Source organism: Garra rufa, chromosome 23 (assembly GCF_049309525.1).
Source record: "Garra rufa chromosome 23, GarRuf1.0, whole genome shotgun sequence".
Classification (NCBI taxonomy): Eukaryota; Metazoa; Chordata; class Actinopteri; order Cypriniformes; family Cyprinidae; genus Garra; species Garra rufa.
Genome location: NC_133383.1, coordinates 32,890,680 through 32,903,505, shown reverse-complemented (window position 1 = coordinate 32,903,505; position 12,826 = coordinate 32,890,680). Strand labels below are relative to the sequence as shown.

At 36.2% G+C, this 12,826-nt stretch overlaps 1 protein-coding gene across 4 annotated transcripts in view; it reads left to right on the top strand.

Moving 5' to 3' along the window:
- Positions 1-12,826, top strand: part of psd3l (pleckstrin and Sec7 domain containing 3, like) — a 153,802-nt gene extending 140,976 nt beyond the window's left edge. For all 4 annotated transcript variants that reach the window (XM_073830094.1, XM_073830095.1, XM_073830096.1 and 1 more), the window contains 5 exons: positions 2,641-2,711; positions 5,709-5,866; positions 6,097-6,241; positions 6,344-6,487; positions 10,170-12,826. In XM_073830094.1, the coding sequence (XP_073686195.1) occupies positions 2,641-2,711; positions 5,709-5,866; positions 6,097-6,241; positions 6,344-6,487; positions 10,170-10,370 (719 nt within the window). In that variant the 3' untranslated portion in view covers positions 10,371-12,826. The remainder of the gene's footprint in view (positions 1-2,640; positions 2,712-5,708; positions 5,867-6,096; positions 6,242-6,343; positions 6,488-10,169) is intronic.

Below are 12,826 nucleotides of genomic sequence, written 5' to 3'. Positions count from 1 at the left end.
TCATATGGACAACTTTAAAGGCGATTTTCTCATTATTTAGATTTTTTGCACCCTCTAATTTCAGATTTTGAAATAGTTGTATCTCGACCAAACATTGTCCTATCCTAACAAACCATACATCAGTGGAAAACATATTTAGCTTTCAGATGATGCATAAATCTCAATTTCAAAAGATTGCCCCTTATGACTGTTTTTGTGGTTTAGGGTCACATATTATAGGAAAAGGATGCTTTCACGAACTATAAAAAATTCTGTTTTTGTATTTATATACACTACCATTCAAACGTTTTGCGTCTGTAAGATATTGAATGAAATTATTATTATTATTTTTTGCAAGGTTGCAAGATGAGACACTACAGGCAGAAATGCATTTTTTCATGCACCTGTCAAGTTTGAGATTTTGGCCTTTTTGTTTTTTCATAGTGTTTTTTCAAACTAATGAAAAGAAAACATCCAAAAGACACTGTTAAGTGTTTCTTTTATGTCTTTTAAAGTGTTAGCACTTTAACTATTTTTGTCAACAGATCGCAATTACAATCCATATTTTTAAAGGCCGTTTTCACAAAATGAGTTTTTTCTCCTACACTGAGCCATAAATCTCCACTTCAGCAGCACTTACACACAACAAACTTTACATTTTTATTCCTGACTATATCCTGGAGTTTTTTACAGAGAGATTTGTTCATATACAATTTGCTTGATTTTATACAACATTTTATATTACCCAAAAAATCGCAAAAATCGTCTGTTCTAAGTTTATTCTGAATTATGAAGTGACAAAATGAGACGCCCAAATTTCCCTCTAAACATTTGACTCTAATAATATGTCAAAAATGTAAACAAGACTTTTGAAACTGACTTCATCCAGTGTTTAGATTTTTACTAGAAATGTATGCAAATTAGCGCATATTTCATTAAATAATGCCTCATTTGCATATTTAAACCTAACATTTTAGAAAACTTGTAATACGAAAAATGTTTGCAATTATCAAAGTAATCAATCAAATGGGTGAGTAGGGTGATAACTATTAGTTTTTTTTTTACCCTATTCACCTGCAGTTTCTCACCTTATGCTCAAAAGTGGCAAAATAATTTGTGTTACAGTATTTATATTTCAAATAAATGTTCCTTTCAACTTTATATTTATCAAAGACTCTTGAAAAATAAAAAATAAGAAGCGGTTATTTTAAATTGCAGTAATATTTCATGTTACTTCTGTTGTATAATATTGTGTTTTTGACCAAATAACTGCAGCGTGAGTGAACAGAAAATAATTACTGACCGCAAACTTTTGAACAGATGTTTTAACAACATATCCTCCACCGCTTTGTGATTTACTGTCCAGCTCTGCAGAAGACTTGCCAGCATGAGTTTAGTCTCCAATACCAGTCATGCCAGTGAGGTCTAATGAGCGTGTCCATGGGTGTATTACAGTCCGGATAAAAACAGCAGGGCTTTAGTGATCTGATGCATCACATGCTGAGAGCATTCAGGCCAGGGTCCCTGAGGTGCCATCAGCGCACTACTGAGAACTCAGTTTGTAAGGGGTGTAAAGCATTTGGATGCTTCCCAAAGCTCCTATAGCACAGCCGTAAATAAAGCTGTTCTACAGAGATGCTATGAAGGGAATCATTTGACAGTAGAAATGTAAGTAATGCCCTTCAGAGGTGGAGTGGACTTCTGAAATGTTTGACTCCCTAAAAGTAAACGCTCACCCTGTGATTGACCATTTATGACAGTATGGAAGGTACAGGACTAAAGGAAGAATTCACAAAATAAGGTCATCATTTACTTACAGTACCCTCATGTCGTCCCAAACTGGATAAATTTCATACTTCTAGTAAATGCAGTTGAGCTCTATAAAGCACTATAAATGTAAATAAGATTTGATGGCTACAATGATTATCAGTGAATAGTTTCTTAAGGGGAGAATCTGCAGGCAAAAATGTGTTTTTTTTTTTCCTGCACCTGTCAAGTTTGAGTGTTTTTTTCAGACTAGTGGAAAGAAAACATCCAAAAACACCGTTAAGTGTTTCTTTTATAGCACTTTATCTATTTGTGTCAATAGATTTCAATTACAATACATATTTTTAAAAGCCGTCACAAAATGAGGTTTTCCTCCTACACTACACCATAAATCTCCACTTCAGTAGCACTTTTTTATTCCTATGTATATCCTGAAGCTTTTACAGAGGGATTTGTTCATACAACATTTTATTCCCCCCCCCAAATTGTCTGAATTATGGAGTGACAAAGTTAGTTATCTAAAATCCCCTCTGTAAAAACATTTGACAAAAATGTCTTTAAATTAAACAAGAATTTTGAAACCGACTGATTTTTGTACTAGAAATGTATGCAAATTAGCGCATATTTCATTAAATAATGCTTTATTTGCATATTTAAACCTAACATTTTAGAAAACTTGTAATACAAAAAATGTTTGCGAATTTACTTTTTTGTAATCAATCGATAACTGTTAGTTAATTTACCTTATTCACCACGAAGCAAATGCCTAAATTACAATGCCTGTAATTATGTTTTTATTTGTTCCCTTTACAGCTATGAACTGCCATTGAGTGGATAAAAAGAGTGATTAATTGCGATTTAATAATTGCAAATTATTTTATTTGTATTCTCTAGCACCGAGAGGGAAACGAGGCTGGAAAACCTTCTATGCTGTTCTCAAAGGCATGATCCTCTACTTGCAGAAGGTTTGTTTATTCGCTTTTTCACACCACCGATTAATCAAATTTCCATCATTTCCCCCAAACATCAATAATATTTCAATTTCTCCTTCAAGAGGTTCAGATGTGAGAGGTAATCACACTCACATTTATTTCAGGTCTGACAAACCCTTTCAGAGGCGTTCCAGCACCCCCCTCCCCATTCTCCATTGCAATAGTTTATTTATGTGCTCCATTTGAACTTGCATTAGTTGCTTAGCTGGGCGGTCATGCAAAAGTCACATGCATGAAATATTGGCGCGGAAGCAGACCGTACCTGTCCTGTGCATATAGTTTTGTGCTGTGACTGATTGTATCCACGGCCGCAGGTTTCCATGGCATTAAAGATAATGATGTGCCATTTACACATGTGCAGCAATCACACCCAATGACTCTCATCAGAGAAAGAGGAAATGTGTTGGATGGCTTTTTCATTCTCATTTCAAACAGACCTTTTATTTTGGAGCAAACCGAATGTGATGTTTTCTGACTGTTAAATGCATTTTAATTGCAATTAAATAATGTACATTCACACCAATTTATTCAGACACCTTTAACATTTCTCTCATTATCACAGTTTATTCACTATAGTTTAGAAAATGGTAATAAAATATGACAAGAACTACAAATAGGGCAAAGACTCTCCACCATTTTATTTTGCTTCAGTAGAGGCTACATAAAAAATGCTATAAAGTACAGTGCAAAATGTTTTTGAGATCAACTCTTCATCAGTGCCATTTGAGACATATAGGATAAAGGTCTACTTGATTGCCTACGCGTCCACCCATCTTAGTTTCAGATTTAACCAAAAAAATTTAATTTTTACTATATTTTTGGTCTGTAGTCCAAAAAAAGAGGAGGATCAGCAAAAAGAATTGTGCATGCAGGATCACAGTATGCCAAAGCTTTCTAATTAAATCCTTAATCTACTACAATACGACTACAGGATAAGACTTAGATTTATCTGATCTTTGTGATGCATCCTGTACTTTCTCTAGTGCTTCATCCTTTCTTCAAATAAGTAGGATGAGCACTTGTGGCATGAAGAGTACTGTTCCAACAGCAGGCTTAGTGTATAAAGTACTTACCAAAGACTTTGATATTAATTGGATCCTAGTATCAAAGAAGGATACAGAACGAGTATTGATTTCTACATGAAACTTGATCGATTCCATCATATTATTTAAACAGAATCCTCCATCGTATTCCTAGAACCCCTGAAAACACTTCATCCACAAATCTTTTTTCTCATAATAATGTTGTTTGGAAAAGGATTATTATTCCAAATATAGCTCTTCTCCAAATAACCCATAAACAAACAGGCATAATTAGGGGAGAATTTTGAGCCCATGGCAATGCCATGTTTTTGGAGATAATACTCATTCTCAGACAAAAAATATTTTTTCTCCAAGATCAATAAAATCGTATCAATAATAAACTCTAAAAATTATAACCAAGTACTTTACATGTGCTTTATTATCTTACCTAGTATCTCCTACCACATGAAAATAAATGTAATTCTTCGAAGTACAACTAAAGATTATTAAACAATAATGGTTTAAAATGGACTTTAAGGTACATTTATTTCAGCATTTTTACAAAGTGCATTTTAAGTGTGTTAAGAAACAGTCATGAAAGTATACTCTCAAAGTACACTTAAAGGAGTAGTTCACTTTCAAGAACAAAAGTTTACAGATAATGTACTCACCCCCTTGTCATCCAAGATGTTCAAGTTTTTGTTTCTTCAGTCGTAAAGAAATGGTGTTTTTTAAGGAAAACATTTCAGGATTTCTCTCCATATAATGGACTTCTATGGTGCCCCAGAGTTTGAACTTCCAAAATGCATCTTCAAAGGGCTCTAAACGATTCCAGCCGAGGAAGAAGGGTCTTATCTAGCAAAACGATGGGTAGTATCCATTATATGGAGAGAAACCTGAAATGTTTTACTCAAAAAACATATTTTCCTTACGACTGAAGAAATGAAAGACATGAATATCTTGGATGACAAGGGGGTGAGTACATTATCTGTAAATGTCTGTTCTGACTACTCCTTTAAGTGGCCTTTTATTGTGTGTTTTTTTCATGTTTTTTTTTTCCACCAGCCTATATCCATATTTTGAGTGTGATTCATTGGTTGAAAACGAGAAAACACAACATTTGAATATAAATTTGACTGTGTATTTTACTAAATTCCTACAGATATCACAGTAATGGCATTATTGTGAATGTTTGCAGTGTATTCGTAGTCAGGGTGAGTCTCTATGAGACCTCAGTATCTAAGCTTGCAGCTATTTAAATGGTTGGTAGCGTTCACTTGGGCATTTCCTCTGAAACCCTACACCTTCCCTAGCTCCACCTGTATAGATCTGCTATGGGTTATTTAATGCTATTTGTGCAGCAGCAGCAGTATGTCTTAAATACTCACAGCACCATATCACCATATCGCTTTGGCAGTAGCAAGTTCTGCACTTGCTTGCAGCAGCAGCAGAAATAATCTACAACTACAGCAATAACCAACAACAGCAGCAATTCAGCAGCAGTGTAGCAGAACTATTCAGCCAAGACCAAATACCATTGTCATTGCCATTGTCATATTCATTACCATGCTAAACTTTTCCGAGAGCTGTCATGATAGAAATACACAAATAAGAGCCTCAGCTTGGTGGTGTTTGTTATCCACATATCACTAAAAAGCAATATATGAATCCATGATTCTGGATGACATGTTCAATTGAACACTGTACTAAAATACTGAAAGTTTTTCCTCCACCATTGAATATTTAGTAACACAACAAAAGCAATGATCTCATTGATGAAACAAAGATACAAGAATGAACCTCAAACTGTTGTGTTGGCTCTGCAGAAGTTTTCAGATGCAATAAAAAGTCTTTAGGAAACTAGAATCTGAACCAGATTTTTTTAAGTTCCTGGTTTCCCATCTCTGTCGATGTTCATCATTTGTCCTGTTTGTGGTTGCTTCTGCAGGACGAGTATAAGCCGGAGAAGGCCCTATCAGAGGACGATCTGAAGAACGCCATTAGCGTGCATCATGCTCTCGCCATCAAGGCTATGGACTATGAGAAGAAGCCCAATGTTCTCAAACTCAAGACTGCAGACTGGAGAGTGTTCCTCTTCCAGGCCCAGTAAGAGCCGCTCACAGACAGCCGCACATTCAGAAACGGGCCTGAAACTCTGAACTCCAAATCTAATTTCATGCTTCAGTTCAAACTCAATTAAAGCTCATTTATCTCTTCCATTGGTCTGCCTGCAGACCTTTTATTTCTTCGTAAGGCTGACTGGCCTCATCCTGTGAGTTTGCACAACTGTAGCTTGGCCTTTTCTTATATGAACATGTACAATCTTTTCTCTGTAGGAGCCCTGAGGAAATGGAGTCCTGGATTAGAATAATCAACTCGGTGGCGGCCATGTTTTCCGCCCCGTCTTTCCCCGCTGCCATTGGCTCTCAGAAAAAATTCAGCCGTCCGCTGCTGCCAGCGACCACGACCCGAATGTCTCAGGTGGGTTTCAAGAGTGAAGTAAAACGCTGTCGATGGGACGTGCTGTGTACATCTGAAACCTTTGATGACTGCTGGTCTTTTGATGTGCCTGATGTGTTACAGGAAGAGCAGCTCAAGTCCCACGAGGCCAAGCTGAAGCACGTCTCTACAGAATTGGCCGAACACAGATCCTATCCACCAGATAAGAAGGTCAAAGCCAAAGAGATCGATGAGTACCGCTTGAAAGAGCACTACCTGGAATTTGAGGTAGACGCTATTGCCTTTTATGAAGCAAGAAACACAATTAAGCAGATCATTGGCTCAGGTTTACCTTGGCTGTATTTTTCCCCCTTGCTTCGGCATATTCATTGTCTTTGACGTTCCTCATCTAAAGTGTCAGGGATGAATTGATGGAAATGCGTTTCCTGAAGCAGTTTCATTTTCTGGCTTTGATTGATGGTTAAAGGATAACTGTTGCCAAAATGCAACCTGGGCTGTTTTTTTTTTACTGTAAACGAGACAAACTTATATCTAAAAGCATAATTACGACAAACGAGCCATTTTTGAGATTGACCGTGATTTCGTTTTGTTTTCAATGGCCAGTGAATGGGAGTACTAGGGGCATAACTTTGAGCGCATCAAAATCAATATTTTTATAACACTAAGAAGGCTCGACACACCATGATGCATTGACAACATTGTTTGTGTACACAGAGTTTACTAAAAAGAAAGGTTTTGAACAACTCACTTTCACTGTTTGAGTTTCCGCTCGCGGCCGTCTTGCCAGTCAAGAAGTGTCGATCTCCGAATGCGAGGATGGATAGCTCCTAAAGCATATTTCCATATAAATGCACAGCTTATTCGTTGTTTTGTCATAAGTGAAAAACAATATTAACCTTCTAGTTGTAAAAAGAGACTCATATAAGCCTAATATTTCGTCCTATGGAGTCCATTCATTTTCATTCAGAGATGGACACTTCTTGACTGGCAAGACGGCCGTGAGCGGAAACTCAAACAGTGAAAGTGAGCTGTTCAAAACTTTTCTTTTTAGTAAACTCTGTGTACACAAACAATGTTCTCAATGCTGGAGTTCATGTGTAGAGACCCAGGCGATACTTCGAGCAAAGTTTCATGGTGTGTCGAGTCTTAGTGTTGTTAAAATATTGATTTTGATGCGCTCAAAGTTATGCCCCTAGTACTCCCATTCACCGGCCATTGACCACAAAACGAAATCACGGTCAATCTCAAAAACGGCTCGTTTGTCGTAATTATGCTTTTAGATATAAATTTGTCTCATTTACAGTAAAAAAAAAACAGCCCAGGTTGCATTTTGGCAATAGTTATCCTTTAAGGTCAGAGGATAGGAAAAAAACAGCACTCTTATCATACTTCCATGTTAAACACCGCTTTGCAAATGCTTGTTCTCATCTTTAATGAGTTCAGACATAAGCAGTCTTAATAATGCATAACTAATAAATAATATAGGAACTATTGGTGCTTTCTACAAATACACATGTGATGGACCTAACTTAACATGCACATAAAAATGAACTAATGGATTTTATTTTGTGCTTAAACTGTTTAAATAATCCAAAAAAAAAAACAAATTGTTAAAATACATATTCTCAGTTTTAACACAAATTAGTCTATTTTTTTAGTTTTAGTCTTAGTTTTAGTCTATTTAGTTCTGTTATCGAGATTATTTTTATAAAAAATGATCTAACAAATACATCTTTCCTGTAATTTATGGGAAATGGGTTTATCTGAAACTCACAATATGCAATCCTGTTACCCATTACAGCTACAAAATTACATCAAAAACATTGCTAAAGGCATCAAATCAATCAAATCGTCAACTTTCTGACTATGAGATTCTCCTATGAAATTAAATAAACATAAAGCAGCTTGTATAAAAATATTTAGACCTACTGGGGTCACAAACAATTTGTGAAAACCAAATTATTTTCTTTGGAAATCTTGTTTTAAACCCTATTTGTGGAAGGGTTTTTTTTTTCCTCGAAAAGAAGTAGCCTAAAATTACTCAAGGACCTCTCAAATGTAGTTTAATTTCAGTTGTGTTCAATGAGCCAGTTAAACAGTGTTAATAAAAACTATGATGAATTTTTGAGAGGCAAGATGAAGATGAGACAACAATAAGGCCAATAAACAAAAACTATGACTATATCTACATGCAATTTCGTTGACAAAAGAAGGTGAGAATAAAATGTATTCAAAAAAATAAAAACTATTAATTGATGGTTAAGGTCAGAGGAGGGGAATAAAACAGCACTCTTATCATACTTATTTTTGCTTCCACGTTAAACAATGCTTTGCAAATGCTTGTTCTCATCTTTAGTGAGTTCAGACATAAGCTGTCTTAATGCATAACTAATAAACTATAGGAACTTTTGGTGCCAAATACAAATGGTGTCCAAGTACTTTTTCAGTGGTGTATCTAGTTAGTATAGTGGTATGATTAATGCACTGACAATAACTGAAAAATGCACATAAAAAAAAAAAACATTTACCAGTGCATTTTATTTTGTGCTTAAACTTTGTTAAAATAATCTAAAAAAAATAAATTAAATGTTGAAATACATTTTCTAAATTTTTACACAAATTATAAACAGTTGTTGAATTGACCTTAAGCTCAATTAGAACCCTTTCAAGATAATTTTTATAAAAATTACTAACATATACATCTTTCCTTTCATTTATGGGAAATGGGGTTATCTGTAACTCTAAATATGCAATCCTGTTACCCATTGCAGTTTTTTTTACTGCATTTTAATAAATGTATTTAATTTTTGTTAAATTTTGTGCTACAAACAAAACATTACAACAAAAACATTCAAATCGTTAACATTCTGACTATGAAAATCTCCTATGAAATTAATTAAACATAAAGCAGCTTGTATAATAATATTTAGACCTACTGGGGTCACAAACAATTTGTGAAAAACAAATTATTTCCTTTTGAAGTCTTGTTTTAAACCCTGTTTGTGGAAATTAAAGGGATAATTCACCCAAAAATGAAAATTTGATGTTTATTTGTTTACCCCCAGGGCATCCAAGATGTAGGTGACTTTGTTTCTTCAGTAGAACACAAATGAAGATTTTTAATTCAAACCGGTGCAGTCTGTTAGTCATATAATGGCAGTGGATGGGCACCAGACCTTTAAAAGTAAACAAAAACATGCACAGACAAATCCAGATTACACCCTGCGGCTCGTGACGATACATTGATGTCCTAAGACACGAAACAATTGTTTTTTGCGAGAAACTGAACAGTATTTATACCAATATTTATGTCCAACTGTCCAGAGCGTGTACATAGGACAGTTGGACATTGCTGTGTATCAAAGGTAAAAAATGATATAAATACTGTTCAGTTTCTTGCAAAAAACGATCGTTTCTTCTCTTAGGACATCAGTGTATCGTCACGAGCCGCAGGGTGTAATCTGGATTTGTCTGTGCATGTTTTTTTTTTACTTTCAAAGGTTCGGTGCCCATCCACTGCTATTATATGACTGACAGACTGCAACGGTTTGAGTTAAAAAAAAAATTAGTTTGTGTTGTACTGAAGAAACAAAGTCGCCTACATCTTGGATGCCCTGGGGGTAAGCAGATAAACATCACATTTCCATTTTTGGGTGAACTATCCCTTTAAATGCTTAAATGTGTATTTTGGATGTTGTCTTTCAAGTAACCTGAAGGAGAAAACATGTTATAGAAGCAAAATGGCCTAAAATCTCACAATTGGCAAGTGCCTAAAAAAGTGTTTTGCCTGTTGTGTTCAGCTTTAAATGAGCCACTCACAAGCTGCCATTTGCCGTTGAAGGTGCAGTGTGAGCGAGGGCTGTGAGCAGAGCTATTGTTAGAGCTTGACTGCGTGGTGGCTGATGACATTATAATGGAGTCTAATGGATTTTCTGAATTCTCTCTGAAGGAGAGCCGTTACGAGATGTACGTGAAGCTCCTGAAAGAGGGGGTGAAAGAGCTCCTGACGGCCCGGGACGGTGACGCAGCGCTCAAGAAGTCGCAGTCCAGCCCATCTCTCAACCAGGAATCCCAGCCGGCCGCAGCCAAAGTCAAGCGCAACACGTCCGAGCGGAAGGATTACCGGCCCGAAACACCCAAGGTTACATAGGCAGTGTTTCTGCGTCCTGTCAGAGAGCCATTGTATATCACGTGTGACTGTATTTTGATGTAATTTATTTATCTGCCGACGGTTGAATCAGAAAACATTTGTGCGAAATGTCAACTGATCAATTGGTTGGAAGTTGTAAATCTCTAGGTCTCCCTTGACCAGCCGGTGCTTGTGGAGCAAATAGTGTGGTTTTCTTTTTTTATTCGTTAGCGTGTAAAGATGTTGTGGTTGCACTTTATTTTACAGTAAATGACTGAGTAATATTAGGTTAGGTTTAGGGTTAGAAATCAGCCAACAGGACTGTAAAATAAAGTGCCACGGATTTTGTTCTGAGAACTTAATCGTGCTGTTTTTGCTTCAAGAGAAGTATTTTCTTCAAGTGGAAACGTCCACTTGCATATGCTAGGCAGTAGATATAGTCTGACTTATTTCAATAGACAAATACACGGCGGATCTGAACTGACAGCAGAGAGAAGGGTCATTTTCAGCATCCTTCAGGATTTGAGTGCATGGATGTGATGCAGGATTTCTCACGATAGCCGTTTGTTTTTCGTCACGGATGTAGTCCACAACCGACGTACTAACCACCTACTAACAAACCACAAGTTCTCCGTGTAATATCTGCTCCCACGCGTTAATGGATCGTACCAGCATGTCGCAGCAATGGACCCAAACTCTAAATAGATTATTTTCTAACAATGATTTGGAGGTACTCGCTGAGTTCCGGCATTTCAGACCGCCAGATGAGATGATGTTCGTGTCAACATCGTCGACTGCGCAGTTTGTGCCATTTATTTTTTTATCTGTTTGTTGAAGTAAAGAGTATACTTCTGCTTTTTCAGTAGTGTAAATGCCAATGCTCCTTTTGTGTATTTTATAATCTTATATATATTTGAATTTTTAATTCTCAGTTCAGAACATTATTGTTGTAAAGATGACAGTAGTATTTATAGTGCACTTTATTAGTTCTTTCGACTCTTTTAGAGAGCTTTATAAAGGGTAGTGATATGTTACTTCATTATATAGGTTTTTTTCAAGCATAACCAAATCGATGGTTGCTTTTATTGAAGGTACACAACCGAAGGTACATTTTCACAAGTGTAAAGTCGTGTTAGTTTGTCTGTGCTCGTGTGTTTTTGCCGTCATGTTTAGGTTTTTAGAGGAATTGAGACATTTCGACTCGGAACCGTTGCCTTTCGTGACGCTGACCTTAAATCTAAGAAGTCATTTTCATTACAGAGAAAACACTGACGTGAACACTATACAGTATGAACGTGTTTTTGCACACCAACAAAGCCAGATCTATTTACTTATTTGCTTTGAAGGTTTAAACGACGGAATCTATATGAGAAGCTTTTCACATTTACATTTACAGATATTAGTCCCTTCGGTTTATTATGACATTTTGTTTACTTGAAGTATTTTTAAGGACACTTTATTTTGTTAGAATTTGACGAATAGACAGGATTTGTTCATATCTATGCTGTGTTTTTGTCATTACAAGCTCTTGCAACAGATATTGTTGCTGCGTCCTGTTTTTCATGTTTTCGTTTTGTTTTCTTCTCGCTGTGAAATTGCCGGACGTGTTATTTCTCTTGTCCAGTTCTGAACACAGAAGCACTTAGATAATGTTTATTTTTATTTATTTGTTGCTACTTTTAGAACAAAAGTTGCATTACTTTTGAGCAGTATATACCGTACACGCTTAGTAACGAATACTACAAATCTGTCATCAGTGTGAATGTTAATATGAAGAGGTCGACTCTTCCCTTTTATGTGCTACTATGTTTCATGTTGTTTTTCCAGACCAAATAGTTTCCTGTGACATGTAACTCCAGCACTAACCCTTTAACAGTGCACGTCCTACACAGACTTAGTGCTTTTAAATAGTAATTCCATTTGTTATTATTTTACGTAGGATTTAAAAAAGATTACATTACAAGTGAGGCTTGCATAATTTCAAGATGTCTTTCTTTGTCATGATAATATTTTGACTGGAAACTGCTCATGTTTACCATGATGTATGCCACAGCGCTTTTATTTTCCCCCTTAACTGAACTTGATTGTAAACATTATGACTTGTCAGTTTTTCTCCATCGAGACTCCAGCCTTGTCATCTTTGTCCGTTTACTTTGGAAAACCCTGTAACGTATGATCTCCTGTCAAAATGCAATCGTGTGAGTACCGAAGGAGAGCAGCTGGTTTTAATGCGCCTTAGCCATCAGTTGGACCTTTGGTGTCCAAACTCAGATATCGTGAATACCTTTTTTTTTTTAGCTGTGATCCTGTACTACTCCTTTAAATCTGTAAATGTTGTTAAATATGCCTGTTGCCCTGTGTTCAGAAGACTGGATGTGTTGGTTGTGATCTCTTGGCATGAGCGTGTCTTACGCCTGCCTGCAAAGATCAGGGACACAATGTTGGCTTCAGTGAATAAAATACTGTATTTAATCGTT